General features: G+C 40.6%; 1 protein-coding gene across 5 annotated transcripts in view; it reads right to left on the reverse strand.

The window, feature by feature from the left end:
• Positions 1-340: 340 nt before the first annotated feature.
• The window catches only part of WAPL (WAPL cohesin release factor), a 72,907-nt gene continuing 52,693 nt past the window's right edge, over positions 341-20,554 (reverse strand). For 4 of the 5 annotated variants that reach the window (XM_075841708.1, XM_075841709.1, XM_075841712.1 and 1 more), the window contains 5 exons: positions 15,923-16,081; positions 13,427-13,643; positions 12,391-12,479; positions 12,028-12,123; positions 341-5,975 (listed from right to left, as the gene is read on the reverse strand). In XM_075841708.1, the coding sequence (XP_075697823.1) occupies positions 5,910-5,975; positions 12,028-12,123; positions 12,391-12,479; positions 13,427-13,643; positions 15,923-16,081 (627 nt within the window). In that variant the 3' untranslated portion in view covers positions 341-5,909. The remainder of the gene's footprint in view (positions 5,976-12,027; positions 12,124-12,390; positions 12,480-13,426; positions 13,644-15,922; positions 16,082-20,554) is intronic. The other variant, XM_075841711.1, reaches the window with a different exon arrangement.

Raw genomic sequence — 20,554 nt, forward strand, 5'->3', positions numbered from 1 at the left:
CAATTTGAGTTTTTTTTCTGCTTATTATTTATGCAGCGTGTGGATGAGATTTGTTTAAATCTTATCCACTCTGCTGTTACTGTATTATGCTGCTGATCCGCACTACGTGTGAATTCACCCTTTGTTTCTCAAGCCAACAGGTCATGATTGGCAGATATTCAACTGTTCTAGAGGGACAGCTCTCCAAGGGTATGTGAACATGGTGCATTAAAATTGTAGTTTATCACCACTAAACAAAATGCGTTCGGATGGTATTCTTAAAGTGGCGGCTTTGAAAAGGATCCACTGTTTTTAGGTTTTAAGGAAGAACAATGTTTAAAATAAACACAAAAAGATGAAGTACTGAAAGTAGCAATTTTTATTTGAGTTAAAATTATTTACAAAAACCCAAAGACATACTTCATGAAACTGGTACAAACTTGATTTTTATTTTCCTGCCGTTGGCTTTTGCTCCAAAGATCACAGCTGAGAAATACTGTATAAAATAAAAATAGGATTGGATTCAGAAAAGTACTCTACCATTCTAGTCTCCAATGGCTTGTATTTACATAAATATATACATTGGAAAAAAAATTACTTTAAAACTTTAATTTGAAAGTAGGTTCCAAGTACCCTTAAAGCAAAATCTTTGATGGGGATTTTCAGCAAAAAATGTACTGCGATTAAAAAAAATGGTGCCCAGTTCAAAAACTCCAACATCAGTCGCCAACATGCCAGAGCACATCCTAAGGATCAGGTATAATAAAAAAAAAAAAAAAAACAGGCAAAAAGTGAACAAATACACTACTGACTTGCTTTAAAAAAAAAAAAAAAAAACCCAGCTCAACATTTTAAAATGCATGGTTAATATAAGGGGCTTTGCCTGTTTACAGCCATATCAGGTGAACCTACAGGCCAGTTAGCTTTTGTTTCTCTACAATAAAAACCATGGAATAAAGATTTTATTTGGTCTGAATCAAAACCTGTTAAAAAACCCAAAAACCTCCAACAACCATGCTCAATGTGAAGACAATGTACCTCTGATGAGATATTCATTTGCCCCCTTTCCAACAAAAAACATTAAAAGGAGATGAAAAAAAGGGAAAAATTAAGACAAAAATTGTATAATATGGAAAAATTTAATTTACAAAATGTACACAATTTTTAACCTAAAGTGAAAGAAATATTTATCTCGTGTCAGACATCTGTGCTGCAGCGTTCCAAATTCTATAAAGGGATTAACCTGACAAAACCCCAAATAATATTCAGTGGTAAAGGGCATTTAAACGTTGCATATTATAAAGGCTCTTCAAGTCTACACCGACTGCATGGAAATAGAGGGTAAATCCACACAAGACTAGCTTAAACACAGGCATGACTCTACAATTAGGTGTGGAACTGGTTTCTTGATCAAAGGAATGCAGAAATCTTAGAAACAACAAAACAAAAAAAACCCTTAACATTCTCGTGCAGGAGTGAAGCTTAAAAGATAGAACACAAAATAAATAGTTACCATGGTATAAAAAGGGGGTACAAGAACTACGCATTTGAACTGAAAGTCATTCGTAAGTTCTCCTTAGATTGTTTCTACTCTTGTAGGCAAAAAGGAGAAAAAAATATAACGTCTGCTTATTTTTTCCTGTAAATGAGCCATGTCTGGTATTGCAGCTCAGCCCCTTTCGAGAGGTCCAGGTGAAGGCGTAATTATAATTGCATTGAGAATTCAAGCTCTTCTGCCATGCTAAAGTATCTACGCCTGTACATTGGTACCTGAACATATTCGGGAACATATGTAATTCACATGTTACATCATCTCAAGTTAAAGTCCACAGCAAAGAGGGATTTCATCTAGGAGTAATAATTGTGAACAGAACCTATTACGAGGAGAATTCTTTTGAAAAATATGATTTCATGATTGCATCTCCTAATATTATGTAGTTTCTTTAAAAGACTAGTAAAAGCAGAGACTTATTACGCCCTAGTGCAGGAACTTGGGGCGGTGCACGACTCAACACCAAAAGAAGTCATACACCGCCCCTTCTGGCCTTGCCCTCGGCATAACAATGTCAGTTTTTCCCAAAGGGTTTCTTTAAATGCATTATAACCCTTTCCTGAAATAAGGGTAAATGTACTGTTATTTTTTTAAATCTATCAACTATAACCTACAACAGTCGTCTCCTAACATTGCATGTCTTAATATTTAAAGGCTATAACTCTCAGGACGTCCCCGTCAGCCTGTGGCCTATGGATGTTTTGCAGAACGAATAAAGCCAAACAGGTCTGAAGTTTTATAATATTTAGGCTTTGTACACAAAAAATACCAGAACCCTAAAAAAATGCATTAGTCAATGGGGTACATAAGGAGTCACTAGTATCCAATTGGAAACAGACATGGCATACTTTGTTATGAACGGAATCCATGATACTAGTGTGTACAGAGTCTACTTAATTTTTTGGAACACACGCAACTACGGATTTTGTATATGAACTTACAGTTGTTTCTTACTCATGACAGAGGGTGTCAAATAATTCAAAGTGGAGAATGACAGTCAACTCAAAAAGTTTTTTCTGTCAGCAAAAAAACTGAAGGTGTTATATTTTTCATCATTTCATTAGTAACTCGTGCGTGAAAAACACTGACAGAACATGGATGACGTCCATGTGCTGACCGTGATTTTTCACGCACCCATTGACTTCAATGCGCAAAAAATGCACAAGAATAGGACATGGTCAGTTTCACACAGTGGACACGCGCTGCCTGAAAAATACTGAATGGCCCCATTAAATTGCATAGGTCCGTGTGACGTCTGTATTTCCCATCCGTGTTATGCGCGTAAAAAAAACACTCGTGTGAATATGGTGGCCTAAAATATAAACCCTTAAAAAAAAAAAAAAAAAAGAGAAGACCACTAGAGCTGTAATATAGAGCGGGGGCGGGCAGCGTGCAGGAGAATGTGCACACAAAGTACCATCTCAATGGCACTTGCGATCAGCACGCCGTGGGAATATAATGACCCTCTTTTGGTCTTGCAAGACCGAGAAAAAAAGGTAAGTTTACAATGCCCTCCCCTATATCACATTGACAGTTGTTTTGAGACCCCAAAACTACTGACAGGTTCCCTTTAAACCACATGTTCTTGGGTGCAAATCAAATCTTTTAAAACAAAAGTACGTTCGGCCCTAAAGCTACCAAAATATACGCAGCCACATCCCTTTTAGGAGATTAAATAGCATCATTAAATACTCCGGTAACTTAACCAAAAGCATTTGCTAAAATTGAAAAAAATTAGTCCATTTAAAGGGGTTTTTACAGAACTTTAAAATTGATGGCCTATGCTTCAAGTGAACAGGGCACCCACCAATCATACATTTAAGGCCTATCCCAAGGATGACCCATCAATTGAAAGCCCATGTAAAGCCTATTTCAGACAGCGGTTAGACGTGGATGCTGCATGAATCTACTGGACTGGGTGATCCAGCCATAAAATAGACTAATAGACAGCCATATTACGGCCTTCTGAAATAGTTTCTTACCAAGGCTAGGCGGTCTTGAAAGTTGGCCAGACACATTGAAATCTTGCTTATAAGTTAACAATTCAGGAGGGATACACCGGCAATCTCAATTTATTGGGAGATGCCCTCTTCTGATCCTTTGTATCCGCTTGAGATAAGCAGTTACAGGGATGTCTGGCAGCCAACTCTTACCTGCTGTATAAAATTTAACAAACTGACGAGTCAAACATTCATGTTAATTGTGAAGAATGAGTTGAAACGTTGGTCATCTAATGTTTATGGCAACCATAAGGGCCAAGGAGATTCTGTTTACTACACTGCTGGAGACATGCTAAAAAGGCAGTCAATAGCAAAATGTGGAGTATTGTCTTGTATACTACACTAATGAAACTTCAGAAGACTGTTCAGTTAGAAAACAAAAAAAACCAGTGACGTTTGAGAATTGTGTATGTTACCCACATTTGACCATAAAGAAAAAAGGTTTCACCACGTTTTAAAATGTTTCGATCATGCAAACCAATCATGACTTTAGATTGGGCTAACTCACATTGTGGACCTGTTTATGCCAAATTGAACCAAGCTATTACTTGTAAATAAAACGGGGGTGGGGGGAGGGGATATTCCAGCACATATATAAAGCCACTCTTTGGAAAGTTAAAATTGCCTTTTTACATTCCCGAAAGAATGAGAAACATATACAACCTTCATTTACTCTTCTGCTGTAAAGAGCACAAATCATGGGAAAGAGTGCAATATTAGTTGATTCTAGAAATATTCTAAAAATCAATATATCTTATTAACATTTTCACATAAATATTGCTAAGAAACTCAACTAATATGAATTTTATACACAAAGACTTAAACTACAATGCTCCTCTACCTCAGTTGATTTTTTATTTTTTATTTTTTTAGACAAAGGCAGAGATGCAATGTGGCTGTTAACTATATGGCTTAAGTAAGGTTTCCTTGTTACAGAGTCATTCGGTTATGATCAGCTGTACCCGGGTAGAGAAAGAAGAGTCTGAAATATATTCTTGTTACGTGTACAGATCTACAACAGCAGAACATTTCTCCTAGCTCTTCCCAATGTTCAACCATACATGATCCTCACTCCTCTTAAACAGGTCAAAGAACTCTTGCTTTCAGCTTTCCAAGGGACCTTTCGAAGTGGTGGCATGAATACGTCCGACACTTAGGGTTGAGTGTCCATGTAAAGTGCCAAGCGGCAGCATGTTGACCAAAAAAAAAAAAAAAAGTTTATGACCGGTATAAAAAGGTGCGGCAAACTTGTGCATTTCAGAAGAAATTTTAAGAGTCTGAAAATGCATCAAGGACCCTCTTCGCACAGCTGAAGGCATTTTGTTTCCTTGCCACGCAAAGCTTTGCAAGTTCTTCTGGTAGATAAAGAGGAACAAGGATAAAAATACTCCCTGAAAGTAAAGTAAGGGCACATGCCTTCTCATTTATATTAGTCCAAGATGACACCTGAGATGGACCACCTGAAATATAAAAATAGATCCCCACTTACTAACTGGGTTCATACTGTACAGGTGAGCCGTTGACCACAGCATACCCTAACCAATGCTCTGACACACTCCAGCCAACCCTTGCCTTCTGGCCCACCTACAGTAAAAGATGGTGCGGCACAGCTTTACAAATTTGACAGAAAAACAGAACTGCTTTAAAAGTATCCATAAATCTTAAATTAAGAATAAGTGAGGTGGGGAGGGAAAAAAGGTGAATATATACAGAAAATACATTTCTGGAACAAAGTGTTATGATCGGAAGCATCTAGTACAAAAGAGTAAGCAAAATAGCCAAGGAACAAAATCTGTTAACAGTATCCTAAAAAGTTTTACACAACTCTTAACATTTTGGAAGCATTGAAAGCCTATTACAAAGCCAAAAAGGAAACAAAATAAAAAAAAGAAAAGCAGCCTTTTGTCCAGAAATAAACAGCCCAAGTGTTGTTTGGACTCCCACCAGCTGAGAGGTCATTGTACCCGGCTGACATGTAATGTAGTACTTCAATAGTAAAACAGCAGTTGCACGATCAGCAGCAAATAATTCTTTGCACGTTAACATTTCTCTTTTAACTGGCCATAACCAAACTTATCCAGAGGAAATAAATAGAAAACCCAATTCCATGTTACACAGAACAACTCAAATACTGTGATGATTAAAATAGCCGGGTCTCATTCATCTACAGAACCTCTGGTCCTTCTATTTAAAATATGATGTGTTTTCGGCTGTAACCTGGTTGACGTGGCAAATTCAACAGCTAAGATGGAGTCCTGTTTGCCTTCTCAAGGTAAGTGGCACAGAAAATTGCGCTCAGTGCATCTTCATGGACTCTAACATGACTTGTTCCTTTTGTAAAAGGAGTTTATCCAGCATTAGTAAGTCAATGTAGATACCTAGCAGTGTTCCAAATATTCAATGACTCTGGAGATAGACTTCTGCCCGGTTGTTCCCACTGCACACTAGAAAACACAAGAGGAAAAAAAAACAAAAACAAATTAATTCATATATTCATTGTCAGGACACTATACAATCTGAAGTATATATCAAAACTGTATCTGCTTAAACAAAAAAAAAAAACTGCCATATTTGCCTATTGACTTACAGCAAACATTTGGCTGCAGCAAAAGCGCCAGAAAAACACCTAATTAAAAGTGGAGTTGTTTTTCTTTAAGGCACTCTTAAAAGGCTATGTAAACCCTCGAAAGCAATTTAAAAAAAAGTGGTCAGTGGTTTTTGTGCAACTAAAATATCATTTTCTTTTTTTAGATACAGCTTCTCTGTATTCTGCATACAGTGCAGCTGTATCTTACACTAAATCCTGCACACGTCAGGTCCGCGGGCTGACTGGTTCAGCGTCCATCCGTAAACGATCACATCGAAGTTATAAATTTAGATGCGATAGATAACAGGTGGATCCGCAGTCCTGGTACAGGATTCAACGCTAGATACAGCTGCTCCGTATGCGGAATTCAGAGCAGCTGTATCCCAAAAAGAAACATTTTTAATAAAAACTAATTTGAAAGTTGCACAAAACAGATTGAAAGAATTTTTTTTTAATTTTTTTTTTTAAAAGGTTTACACAGCCATTAACCCCTTAATACCGAAGATATTTTAAACCTTAATGATCAAGCAATTTTTTCAAGTAATTGCATAGTCTCATTCAATGAGCTAGAACTTATTTTTCCGTCGACATAGCAGTACTAACTAATTGTTTTTTGCTTGACAAGTTATATTTTTTAATAGTATAATTTTGGGGTACATATAAAATTTATTAACTTTTTTGGTGGGGTAATAGAAATAACCCCGGAAATGTCAGCATTCTTTTGTGTCTTAAATTTATGCTGTTTACCATGTGGTATAAATAATATAACTTTGTTCAGCGGATCGTTACGACTGCGCCGATACCATATTTATATAGTGTTTTACTACTTTTACACAGATTTTTTTTTTTACCGAAATTAGTTTTTGTTTTGCCATATTTTAACAGCCGATACGCCTTTTCACTGCGTCATTTAGGGGCTTTATTCTAGGCCATCGCAGTGTCACGGTGGCCTAATCAACGTCATGCACGGGTGTCCCATGCAGGCTGGAGCAGGGGCTCTGTTGTCTGACAGCTGGGCTCTTGCTTCAACTGCAGAGTTTGAAGTTTACTTCCATCACGGCCGTTTAGCCCCTCAAATGTCGCAGTCAATAGCGACCACTGCATTTGAGTAGTTTACAGAGGGAGGAAGCTCCCTGTCACCCCAATTGTGGGCATCCGATGGTGTGCCATGGCAGCCGGGGGCCTAACAAAGGCATAGCCTAATAGATGCCTGTCAGTATACCAAAGTATTACTGCCTAACAGTATAAAACTAAATACACCAAAACATCTGCGATCCGAATATTGCATAGTGAAGTCCCTAGTGGGACTTAAAAAATAATTTTAAATAAAAATGACAAAAAAACAACAACTTTTTTTCCCATAAAAAGTATCCCCGCAATTATAATGACACAAAAAATAAAGTTAGCATATTATTTAAACCCCAAACTCACCGCCGTAAAAAAAACAAACCTGCAAAATTGCTATTTTTTCCATCCCCCTCAAAAAGTAATAAAAAAAGGTTAATAAATAAGTCCCATGTACCACAAAATTGTAGCAATGAAGTCCCACAAAAAACAAGCCCTCATAAGGAGACATTGACAGAAAAGTAAAAAAGTTATGCCTCTTGGAATGCTGTGATGCAAAATAAAATTATTTTAGTTCAAGTGTTATTATTCTGCAAAACTACATGTTTGGTATCGACGTAATCGTACCGACCCATAGAATAAAGATAGATTGTTATTTACACCGCACAATAAACTGCGTAAATGCAGAGAATAATTGTTAAAATGCTGATTTTATATAATCAACCCCTAAAACAAAAAAGCTAATAAAAGTTAATAAAAATTCTATATACCCCTAAACGGTGCCATTGAAAAAAAAAGTCCTCATACAGCCGTGTCCATGTGAAAAAAAAGAAGTTCTAGCTCTTTGAATTTGAAGATGGAAAAACTAAAAAAATTGCTTGGTCATTCGGGCCCAAAATGCATGCAGGGGGAAGGGGTTAAGAGCCATAAATTTTATAGGTACCATTTTGGAGTACATGCGACTTTTTGATCACTTTTTATAAAAACTTTTTTTTAAGGCAGGATAAAAAAAAAAAAAGAAAACAGCAATTCTGCCATTGTTTTTTATTTTATTTTCGACAGTGGCTTTTGAATTTATTTTTTTACTTGGGATTTTTATTTATTATAAACTATATACGTTTTTTTTTTAGTCCCTCTAGGGGACTTCACTACGCAATCATTTGATCGCTTATATAATACACTACAATATTTCTGTATTGCAGTGCATTACTGCCTGTACGTGCAAAACGGACAGGCATCTTTTAGGCCATGCCTCGTGCATGGCCAAACATGAATTTACTAAAGGCAGACCTGGGGGGTCTGTTAGGCCCCCGACTGCCATAGAAACCATCGGCATTGTAAAAACACTATATGGCGGTTGTTAAGGGGTTAAATAGCCACAAGCCTATGTTAATAAACAGGCTAATTAGCATGTTAATTTACTTGCTACATTTGAAGGCACTGAAGGCCTCTGAACATTAGTGCCGTCAGCAAGATAGGGCTGTCTTGTGAGCAGGGTCCTCACGCCTCTCGTTTGAATTGTGAGTTTTATCACTATGTAATGTCGGATATAGTCGGTACACGTTCCCTCTGAATTGTAAAGAGCTGCGAAATATGTTGGCGCTCTATAGCGATCATTATTACTGAAAGATGATAAATAGGCCCGCACCAAAAAGCACATCACTCCGTACCCGCACTAGCATTAAAGTATTAAAACATCCTGCGTGAGTGTGTGTCAAACCTCAATATGTTCTCGTCCCGCAGAATGTAGGTTATAAAACGGCCCTATCTGCTCTTGTGCTTCACCCAAAAACGTCTCTACCAAAAACGTCTCTACCAAAAACGTCTTAGATTTAGACACCGCTTCTGTACATGAAATCTAAGAGGATGATACATGTAAAACCAAAATAGGGTCTTTGTTCTCTGCGCTATAGCAGCCTTAATTCCAGATGTTTTTTGAGCCTTAAACGGAGGAAAAATCGGAAGCAGAACGCCTCCAAACATCTGCCTATTGCTTTCAAAGGGAAAAGTGGCGTTCTGTTCCGAGGGGCCAATTTTTTAAAGCGGCCATTTTTTAAAAACAGCGCGTAAAAGACGCCCCATAAAAAGAAGTGCATGTCACTTCTTGATACGTTTGTGGAGCAGTTTTTCATTGACACGATAGAAAAACAACTCCAAAAACAGCCGTAAAAAACGCGAGTTTGCTAAAAAAAAAAAAAAAAAAAAAAAAAAAAAAAAAAAAAAAAAAAAATCGGCTGAAAATCAGGAGCGGTTTTCCTTTGAAAACAGCTCCGTATTTTCAGCCTTTTTTTTTGCTAAGCGTGTGACCATACCGTGACCAGGCAGACCATATCCTCACCCACACTAGCTAAATCAGCTTGAACCAGAAGCAGTAGAAAACAAAAAACCCAAAACACTTCCGGTCACTAGGGAAAAAAAACAAAAAAAAAAACAAAAACTGCCAGAACAGGTCCAGGGCCTGGAACAAAAACCATAGAGGGTGGGAAATGTATCCCCCAATGGTTTAAACGAAAAAAAGATTTGGGATGATTTTTAAGTTATTTAAGGATTAATCTCAAATATTTAAACCATGTTGGTCGCGAATGGGAATAAGGGATTAAATGGTCACACTCGTTTCAACTAACTTCTGTTAATTATACAGGCAGTGTTACCGCCATCAAAAGTGTAATATATTCTTATTACCAAATCTCTTTTCCAGTTGAAAAATCACCCTAAACACACCGCTACTAGGTGTCTCACTTCTGAGATATTTGCTGTCGATCCCCCGTCGTCAGGTTTTTCTGTCTCTAGTTAGACAAACTGGGGCCAGAAAAAAGAGGCTCTGTCACCACATAAGTGCCTACATAATGAGATCGGCGCTGTAAAGTAGACAACACTATTTTTATTTTGAAAAACGTTTTTGAAAAATACGGTCCTTGGTTACAGTGGTGACTATGCTTCTGGTCAAGAGGGTCACTGAGTGATGCTGCATCTGAGTGTGGCATGGTGGTGCTCTTAGACAGCTGTGAGATGGGCAAGTCCACAGGAGAACAGACCATTTAGTGATTCTTTGCATATAATGTCCTCAAACTTGCTATGGCTTGAAAAGCATAGCCTTTGGAACTGTAATGTCGCCTCCTCCAGAGAAGGTGTTTTGGGGTCACCCTTTAAAGAAAACGTGTCCCTGGCAGAACGTATCATTGCCAGCAAGGCAGCTGTCAATTGTGAGTCATGTTCTGACTCCGAATGGGAGGGTGCCCTGGAGGAGATATACTGATTCTGATGAGTAGCAGCTTCACAATTGAGGTCCCTGATAGGTTCCCTACAATGATCCCCTGACTATGATCGAAACGTGCCCCTGGCACTTCTGCGCCACTTATGGGATCTACTATGAGGAGATAGACTGAATTATCCATGGTAGGCGAAGGAGGCGCATTCAGTTCGGCTATTATCTAGGAAGGGAAGTGCTGCGTAAGACAACCAGGGTATGGGAGACCCTCGAAATGTCCCCTAAGGCCTGAGTAAAGGACTCCGACCATTCAGAAGGTGCACATCCTGGAGTGGGGTAGTATCCTAGGGGTTCAGGATGGCAGACACCGAGCAGAATGGGGAAGGCTGGTAGCATGTAGACTTATTACACCCTTCCGCAGGGTAAATGGTCATACGCACCCTCTGTAGTCTTCGGGTGTACACAGGGTTACCTCCTCAGTAACCTTGCACATATAGTGGGGTTACCAGCACAAACTGTTGATGCAGAAAATTGGGTTAGGTGACTGACTGAGGGAAATTCAGTGAAGAGAACTGCCTGGTTACCTGGCACCCACAGGTTGGCTGGTGACCTGGCCAACAAACCACCTGCAGCTAGGAGGACAAAAGAGAATAAAAAAAATAGTAGCAGACCTTGATATCGGTTCATGTCCGCCTCCTACGGACACTAAGCTATAACTAATTAGCCAGTGTCTGTGGGAAGGGTATGTCTGGGCAGAGCAAAGACTTTTCCTACAATGTGTCAGACTTCTAGTGGCAAGGGCCTACACCCATAGTGCCGTGTACCCCAACGATATGAATGATTAAAAGGATAATCTGTTCGAACACTAAAATAGACCTTTGTGCCGCACAAAAATAAAAAATAAAAGGGTGAGGTAGAGTTTACCTTTAGCTCCCCCCAGCCCCACACATGTAGCAGGGATTGGTTGCCAAAAAATCCAACCAGATCTGATGACATCAGAAGTGGATGAGATTTAAAAAAAATCTCACATGTGCTGAATGCTTTTTCGATTTTCAAATTTGCAGTATGCTCATTCTCTTCTAGATGTTCAGTTTCACACTTTACAATGTATGAGGGGTAAAATCAACAGCAAAATCCGGACGCAACATTTGCATATATTGCTGCAGAAATGCTGCGAATATGCTGAGGAAAATCTGCAACAAATGTTTTACTTGTGTCAGTATCCTTAGAACGCAGCTTTCCAAAAGGTCAACTTTTGGCTCTGGATGTCAAGGCCCAGAAACGCCCTGTGTCGTGAAAAGGGTACTGGCTGTCCAATTCTTTCAATAATGCATGCATATCGTTACTAGACTAAAAAAAAAACATCAAAAAACACAAATGACTGCAAAATGGAAATGTACGACTACAGATAACTCCAGATTTCAAAGGAGATTAATTTTAAAGACACATGAGCATACAAATTTAATACATTGTTACTGTAAAACTGAACTCTAAGTTAGGAACAACGATGTTTACCGTGCTGTTAAGCGAACGGTGACTAAGGTTCACTACCAAGGCTTCAAGGTTACCAAATGATTAGTAATTGGTTAATTCCCAATAGTCTACAAAATCCTGATTTAGAAAAATGGTTACTTACTGTAAGATTCATGAAACTGAGGAACTTTTTCAGCATTTCAGTCATTATTGAGAAGTCTCCATCAGGTAAATGACTCCGTACAGTAGTCACGTTGATCTAAAAGACACTCATTTTGTTACACGATGCAGTCGTACTAAACATTGTATTTGTAAAGCAAATTTTTTTTGTTCTTCATTTATATAATTAATGACCAATTATATGCTCGGATCTCAAAAAGTGTACGGGAAAGTGTTCAAGCAAGACCTTTAGTTCCCCACTTCTAAGGTTTTAGTGAACCACAACTAGCAAATGGATAGTAATCCTAGTGAAAACATTTACCATTAAATACAACAAAAAACTGTAAAAGTATATATACACACTGACCGGACTTTCCTGACAGAGGCAGCCCAAAAGCAAAGCTGTGTAAGAGGCAACGATGCAATCTTCCATGTGCTTGCCTGCATGTTGGAGGGCTGCAAAGAAATTCATAGTTAAATTAAATCCTTAAGTTGCTAAATTATAACGGATAAAATTATATATATATATTTATTTATTACACAGAGGGAGAGCTGCTTCTATGCAGGGTTTTAACCCAATAAGGAGTTAGAGTATGTTAAATGATGCTCTTAAAAACTATAAATGAAAAAAGTAAAAATAAAAAAAATCTGTGGAGTGGAATTTTGGCATTTTAACTGTTCTGCAGGGCAATAGGATTATGACAATACAAAGTTTATTTTAGGGATTAATTTCTTTTACAAAGTAAAAAATTTGCAAAATAAAATTCTTTTTTTTGGAGTTGCCATTTTCTGAGAGCCATTACTATTTTTATTTGATGGAACGATACAGCTTCTATGTATAAAGGATGCATAGAAGCAGTTTAATTTAAAAAATAAAAAAAAAAAGTAAATTTGAAAGCGGTTTGCAATGACACATTGATTCGCCCCCCCTCCTAACTGTTCACTCACTCTGAATTTACCACTTTTACCATCTACATCAGCTCAGTGAGGGATCAGGTTATTTGCTGCCCAGAGAGCGAAAAAGAGAGAGAGAGCGAAAAAGAGAGAGAGAGCGCGAAAAAAAAAAAAGAGAGAGAGCGAGAGAGGAAAGAAAGGAGAAAGAAAGGAGAAAGAAGAAAGGAGAAAGAAAGAAAGGAGAAAGAAAAACTGCTATCTCGTGTCTTTCATAGGACAATTCATGCAATTAAACGTAGATAACACTTATCGAGCAGGAAAGCCAGCTAGTTAAAACATTACCACAGCATAAAGAATTAAAATCACAGAAAAACCAAACAGTTAATAAGGAAAAATTGTAAATGATGTCTTTACATCTACCTTCTTTATAAACAGAAGTGAACTTTCTAACAATTTCTTCTGTGATACACCACTTCATACCCCACCTTCATATTAGTGGAAGAAATTACCTTTATTAAGGTCAAGTTCTTCATCTTCTTCTTCCTTCTTTTCAGGTTCTGGTTCAGGTTCTGCGTTTGGATTCTCTTCTGCTGTGACCCACTGGATCTCTCCTCCGGTTTCCTGCCATTGACCACTCTTGTCTTGCGGTGCTGCAGGGACTTCTTTGATCAGCTCATCTGTTTGACTTTCAGCTAACAGGGCAGCTCTCTCCCGCTCTAAGAAAAGCTTAAGAATGGAAAAAGTTTGAAAATCAGAGCAAAAGTAAAATAACACTATTTTTGAGTACTCGCTTTAAAATCATTGGCAAAACAGACTGTGGTTATATGATGTTGCCACTAGCAGGGTTGACAGTCAAAAATGATAGCCCCCTACAGAATATAGCCAACCTACAGACTGAGCTAAAATCAGTCTGGCTGAAAGCAGTAGGAGAAGCAGAAACAAGGTAATGTTCCTGGGACCCTCAGAGAGGATGAACAAGGACTGCAAACGAAGCATGGAGAGAAATGTAACTCCACAAGGCACGGACAATAGTTCAGACTAGTGCGGAGACCCTCCAGATGGAAGTCACTGCAAACAAGATAACCACCTTACACAGGAGAAAAGTGGAGAGACTTCTCGCAAAGGTTCGTATAGAGCAGATTGCAGAATTAACAAAACCAAGTTGAGATTCTATGAAGGAGCCAGAGGGTGATAAGGGGGAGCCGCGTGAGCAACCCTTTATAAAAGGGTCCAGACGTCAGGCTCCTGGACGACTGAACATGATGTAAAGTAATGAAACCTGGCCCTTGAGAGTCAAGGGCCAAACCCTGATCCAGACTGCCTTGGAGGAGGGGCAGGAACTCTGGAAACTGAAAATAATAAAAAAAGAGCTTTGAGAATAGCGAGAATAACCATCTCCAACAAACCGTGCAGCCTCGAATGCCACGCCGTTCAACGCAGCGACCCTAAATTCTGGTGGAAGAGAGGCAGTCAGGACAGAGAGGTAATGGGGCGTCAGCCAGCAGCGACAAAATGCGCATACCAAGAATGACGCCGTGAATCTGGCACTATCAGGATGGCAGGACATCCCTTCGGCCTTGAGGCTGAGGCAGAAGAGGCACGGGGGGGGGGGGGGGGGGGGGGGATACATACAGGAGATTTAAGCAAGTACAAGGAGCCACGACAGTGTCCACTGCGTAGGCCTCAGGATTTCAGGCTCGAGAGATTAAGCAGGGAACAATCGCGTGTCGATCTAGCCGATCTGACCATGGTGCGCATGCGCATAGATCGACACGCGATTGTACGAACGGCTGCCTCACCACATAGGTCAGTCAATATGTCAATCTCACAATACGAGGGCCTGTCCCTCTTTGCAAGCTCCATTGGCCATTACAGGGGATGACGCACCCCTGGAGTTGTGTCCCCCTACCATAATAGGAAGCGGAAATCACACGCGCGGGTAGTAGCCCCGAATCTATACCCTGAGGACGCTGCTGAAGCAGCGAAACATGTCGGGGGGGCTAGTGCTCTTTTAATCACCACAGTCGTCGTTAGCTATCGCACCTTACCTAAGTGTGAAATAGAGGCTCTCAAAGCAGTCTGCAGCTGCTGACCGTGCCAGCCACACCATGTCCATGAGATGTTAACACACACCTCATCTCAAACGCCACGCTAACCGACTCTGTACAATTTTAACCCATCTCAATGTTGTACGTTTACTCTATGTTATGCTTTATTTCTAAACTAAATAATAAAAGTTATAGTTTAACGCACTCAATTCAAATAGCAGCTGGGAAATTGGGATTTTTGTACTTTTGCACACCAATTTGCTCCTTTATATAATTCATCCCTGCCAGCTACTAGGGTCTTCTTTATTTTCTTTGAATCAAGCAGGGGCACACTTTCAGGCAGAGCTGGGCTTCCTAGCCCTAGCATTGGCGATCTGAGGCAGAGGGTGCCAGAAGGGATGGGCCTTGAATGAAGGCTTGGCCTCAGTTCTGGTGGGATGGCTGTCTGGTAGACTTCGTGCTGGAGAATCCATGAGAGGACCAAAAACAAGGACCTTTTTTCTTGGCAGGGACAGCCCGTTTTAGTATGTTCTGGGGTTGGCAAGTACTCTTTTAATCTTTGGCTACAGGGATTATTTCAAATTCTTAGGCCCTGTTCACACAGAGTTTTGAGGCAGAATGTTCATAGGTGTCAAGCCTCCTAGAGGCAACAACATATACTCACATTCTGTGTTGCCCAATGTAACGAACGAGAAAAAAAAACAAAAAAAAAAACAGTCTTGTCACAATAGCTGTATATTGGCCAAAAATTTTGGGTACCATTCCTTCCTAATTCCAATAGAGGTGGTAGGAAGCTCATCAGCTGATTATTTTGTCAGCCACCATGTATGCTTTTCCATAACTATAACAGTAAGAGCTTGCTGACTTTTCCATGTCCCATAGAGGAGAGAATTCAGATGCAAGGATTTTAAAATATACATAAGGCAATGTGGTAATGCTGAAATCAAAATATCTTACCTGAACCAATGCATGCACTGCACCAATGTGCATAGTTTCCACTGTAAATGCTTCTCCTTCCTCACTAAAGGAATCATACGACTGTATTGTTTGCATGTTCACAAGGCAGTGCCGGTTTCTAGCACTGTACTCAACCAAATTGATCAACAAACCCAATCCCTGAAGATTAAAAAGGAAAGGAAACAAAAAAAGACAAGGTTATTATTTTAAGAACCTAAATAAAAAAATAAAAAAACAGAACAAGTATACAAATTCACGCAACCGGTTCCAGACTGCTGGCTGTGTATATACATGCGGCGGTCGGGGTCCTTAAAACCTGCACCCTAGAGTATTTACGGCGCAGGTTTTAGCTTGCTGCTCGAGCGATCGGGCAGCTGAATGTCGGGTCTCCGACAGTCAGTTAGTGTCGGGGACCCTGAGGGGATGTTAGAAGCAGCTTTTGCAGCTTCTCGGATCTCTTATACACAGCACTTAATGAGCGCTGTGTATAGGAATAGAGGCAGCGGCAGCAGCAGCGCCACTGCCTCTATTGGTCCCGGTGATTGTGTGACTGGTCATATGATTGCATGGTGTTAGTGGTAGGATGCTGCTGGATCTTACTAGACCCAGCAGAGCCCAATTAGTGACAATAGTCACTATGAGTGGGCTGATCTCCTCTGTAAATGGGGCTACTGTGCCCCAGTTGAAGTGGAAAAACATGGTGTAAAAAAAAAGAAAAAAAAGAAAGTCCCACAAAGGTCTCTTCTGACCAAGGGATTCTACTTTTACCACTTCCCGATATTTGACGTATCCATACGCCTAAGTCGGGTAGGGGGAAGTATGGAACGGGCTCATGGAGTGAACCCGCTCCATACGATGCCGATGTCGGCTGTATGTTACAGACGACACTTCAGAGTAACGAGCGGCATTGCGCTCGATCCCGCTCGTTTATCTCGTTAAATGCCGCGGTCAATAGCGACCGCAACATTTAAGTAGTTAGAAAGAGGGTGGCGACCCCCTCTAACAGCTCATCACGCCCCCTGCAATGCAATCGCGGGGTGATGGTTGCTATGACTGAATTGGGGCCCTAATGAAGGCCCCCAGGTCCGCCTTCTTTGTGCTCCTATTAAGCCCGGCCTCCGGCAGGGCTTAATAGAAGCCTGTCAGAATCACGATATACTGCAATACATTAGTATTGCAGTATATCGTGCAAGCGATCGAACAATCCCTGGTTGAAGTCCCTTAGGGGTCTAAAAAATAAAAGTAAAAATGAATAAAAAAAGTTATTTTTTTAAATGTAAAAATTTTTTTTTATTTCAAATTTAAAAAAAAAACCTTTTCCATTTTCCCCTAGAGCATAGTAAAAAAATAAGCATAATTGGTATCGCCGCATCCGTAAAAGCCAACCATTACAATATATCATTATTTAACCCGCACAGTGAACGCCATAAAAAAAATTGTAAACGCCAGAATCTCTATTTTTTGGTCACAAAATTAAATAAAAAAGGTGATCAAAACGTTGCATGTACCCCAAAATGGTATCTTTAAAAACTACAGCTTATCCCGCAAAAAATAAGCCACTTAAATCGAAGGAAAAATAAAAAAAGTTACGGCTCTCGGAATTTGACGACACAAAATAAATAAAAATTTTTACACTTCGGTTTTTACTTGTAAAGTAGTAAAATATAGAAAAAAATATATATTTGGCATCACCATAATCGTATTGACCCACAGAATAAAGTTCACATTTTAATTGCACAGTGAATTCCGTAAAAACGTCGCGCAAAAAACAAATGAAGGAATCTTTTTTTTTTTTTTTTTTACATTTTTCTACCCCACAAATAATTTTTTTTCACATTTCCTAGTACATTATATAGCACAATAAATGGTGCTAAGAAAAACTACAACTTGTCCCGCAAAAAATCAAGCCCTCATAGAACTATATCGACGAAAAATTAAAAACGTTATGGTTTTTGGTAGGTAGGGAAGAAAAAACAAAAATGACAATCTGAAAAAGAGCTGCAGCGGGAAGGGGTTAAAGCACAAAGATCCAATTTTCTCGTTAAGATCACTGGGGGACACAGCACCATGTGACATCCTAATGCAGCCCCAGAGGGTGGGCAAAAAGGGAGTCTACTATGTCTCCTGCCTAATGCACAGCAGCTTGGAGTAAGTACCTTACAGCCCAGGCTGGCATCAGAGCAAGCCAGAGAATGCATTTGGTAGAACTCAGTCAAGGTATGCACCAAAACCCAAATAGCAGCTTTGCAAACTGAAGCTTGGTGTCGTCTGCACAATATTCACCTATAGCCCTCATTTATTGGGCTACAACCTGATAGGGAGTAGCCTTGCCCTCGGACTGACAGGATTTCAGGATCACAGACCTAATCCAATGAGCAATAGTGGCCTTGGAAGCCTGAAGTGTCGCAGACCCTTGAACAGCACCTTGGAGACCACAATTCAAAGTGTCTGTAGGTTTTAGCCGCCAAAAGGTACATGCTCTCTAAGGCCCCATGCACACGACTGTAAAACCGGTTTTACGGACCCATTCGGTTCTATTGGCCGTGGACACCTTTCCGTGGCGCTACGGATAGGTGTCCGTGCCATAGAACAGTGTCGGGAATTATGGAGCATGTCCTATTTCTCGTATTTTACGGGCCGTGCTCCTCTACTATGTACGGGAGCACGGCCCGAAAATGCGGGCGGCCGTCAGTGCCCGCAATCGTGGGCTGTGATTACGGGCACGGCTGTGTGCATCGGGCCTAACCACATCAAAACAATGAAGAGCATGCGCTCACGGGAGGAAAATGTCCTCATTGATGTGGAAAGCAGAGACCACCTTTCGAGAGAAAAGATCGGACAAGTCTGAACACTACCACTTTATTCCGGTGAATCACCAGGAAGGGAAACTTACAAAATAGCAGAGATAGTTGCAAAACCCGTCTGATGGAAGAAACTGCCACAAGGAATGTCCCCAGGAAAAAAAAAGTGGAAGCTAGAAAGCCTAGAGCTTCCAGAACCAGGATAAGATCCCAGGATTCAGAAAGATGCAGCATGAGACACACCCTGCAATAAGGCCTTCACCTGGGAACAAAACGTTCCATGAAAGATGAGAGAGTGGAGACCTGGTCTTTTAGAGAAGCCAGGCCCTGATCCAGACTAGACTGTAGGAAAGACAGAATCCTAGGTGTGGAGGACCAAGGGATGGAGACTGCGTTGCTCACACTAACAGAAATAGGGCATACGGTGTTACACCTTGGCTGACTGAGGCTTCTTGTTAGACGCTGACCTTGGGAAAGCAGGTTGTGCGGCAACAGCAAGCGTCATGGTACGCTAGAAAGTAGATTGACTAGATCGGCGTACAAGGACTTGCAAAGCCAGTCTGGTGCCGCCAGGAATACGCCAACATCTTCTCTCTTGAGCACCCTGTGCAAGGGCAGAAGGAGTGGGAAGAGATAATGGACGGAGAACTCATCCCAGTGTGACCAAGCAATCAACAATGTGGGTGGGAAACTTGTAGTTGAGACGGGACACAAAACTATCCTGGTTTGGGTAGAGGAAACATTCTTAATCCAGCCTATCCGTTTGTGGGGCCAGTTGTCCACTCCTGGCATGTGGACTGCTAACCGCACTGGTACGTTGCACTCTGCCCATCGAAGAATTCAAAAGGACTCCCAAAGAGCCCATAAACTCCTGGTACTGCCTTGGTTGTTCAGGTGGAGCAGTCGGTCTGGATCCTTACCAGGTAACACTGAAGAAGTAGAGGCCAATGGGAATGGGCTAGAAGATTTTCCGCAATACCACAAGATGGAATTGCAAGGACGACTGCTCCGTCAAGCAAATGCTCTGAACTGTGTGAAGGGTAAAGACTGGTATCTGTTAAAAGATTACCAGCCACTAGATGGGAAGAAAAGGACAGGCAGCGCATTGTTAAAATGGCGTTGGCACCAACAAGCTGGGACAAAAATCTGCAGAGGCAAGGAGAAAAACACCTCAAGAAACAAACGTCATTTTGGCCGCTAACTGGAGTAGCCACATAGCTCATACGACCCAACGCCATCAGAGCCCTCCTTTCTGACAGCCAACGCATCAGGAGCTTTCCGACAGGCTGAAAACGTCATTAGCAAAAAAAATAATAAAGCAGCGCGAACCGCCATGGAGCTTGCGGTCTAGACCTATAGCTATCAAGAGACTTCATTTGAAAACTTGGACTCGCGTTGCTGACAGAGCATTACTTCGAGAAGGCAACATATCACTCCAACGTTAATGGAGACGCTTCCCCATCACAGAAAAAAGGTACCAGGCGTTACCTAGGCAGATGACCCCTTCCCTAATATAAAGTTTGCCCCTTGTCTAGATGGGGCTTCCAGTAGGTTGGTATGGGGGGGGGGGGGGGGTGTTAATGAGGGAAAGAGACACATTGAGGCCTTGAAAAAATAGCAGACTCAATCACGATCCGTAGTCTTCGTGTGTGCGAGGGGTCTCTTCACACATGTAGTGTACTTTGCACTCTGTCTGCAGAAAATTACATCTGGTGACTGATGGTGAGGCAAATTCAGTGAAGAGAACTGCCTGGTTTCCGGGCACTGACAGGGGGTTGACTAGGCAGGTAAAAAGGCTGACAACACACCTTCAGCTAAGGAGAAAAAAATA

Source organism: Rhinoderma darwinii, chromosome 11 (genome assembly GCF_050947455.1).
Source record: "Rhinoderma darwinii isolate aRhiDar2 chromosome 11, aRhiDar2.hap1, whole genome shotgun sequence".
Lineage (NCBI taxonomy): Eukaryota > Metazoa > Chordata > Amphibia > Anura > Rhinodermatidae > Rhinoderma > Rhinoderma darwinii.